Raw genomic sequence first — 450 nt, forward strand, 5'->3', positions numbered from 1 at the left:
TCCTGGGTTGTATGGCGGGGGCCCCTCTATGGGGGCCTCACCAGTGCTGCATGAAGCTGCGACGCCTTCCATAGCAGCAGCAGCAGCAGCAGCAGCTGCTGCTGCTGCAGCAGCAGCAGCAGCAGCAGAAAAAATACCAGAGCAGACGCCGCACACCCCAACAGCAGCCCAGCCGAAGGGCCTCAGTGAAGGGGCTGCCCCTATGCCCAGCTCCCCACCAGAGGAGACTGCTGCTGATGCCTCAGGCTGGGAGGAAAAAGAAGTGCAGGACAGCTGCTGCGTCAGTTGGGCTCCGCTGCAGGCCCCTTACACCCACAGCAGCAGCAGCAGCAGCAGCAGCAGCAGCAGCAGCAGTTGGTGTTGCTGCTGCGGCAGCAGCAACTGCTGCTGCTGCGGCTCTGCTGATGAAGCCGAGTGGAGCGACATGTGGGGCCGCGCAGCCACATGGGC

At 64.0% G+C, this 450-nt stretch overlaps 1 protein-coding gene across 1 annotated transcript in view; it reads left to right on the forward strand.

Annotated features, from left to right (window-relative positions):
• Positions 1–450, forward strand: part of EMH_0031830 (uncharacterized protein) — a gene marked incomplete at both ends in the record, with an annotated part of 10,325 nt that overhangs the window by 6,110 nt on the left and 3,765 nt on the right. The window contains 2 exons of the mRNA XM_013494570.1: positions 1–9; positions 246–426. Of these exons, the coding sequence (XP_013350024.1) occupies positions 1–9; positions 246–426 (190 nt within the window). The remainder of the gene's footprint in view (positions 10–245; positions 427–450) is intronic.

The sequence above is a fragment of the Eimeria mitis genome, genomic scaffold, assembly GCF_000499745.2.
Source record: "Eimeria mitis Houghton genomic scaffold, Emh_scaff1204, whole genome shotgun sequence".
In the NCBI taxonomy this organism is placed as follows: domain Eukaryota; phylum Apicomplexa; class Conoidasida; order Eucoccidiorida; family Eimeriidae; genus Eimeria; species Eimeria mitis.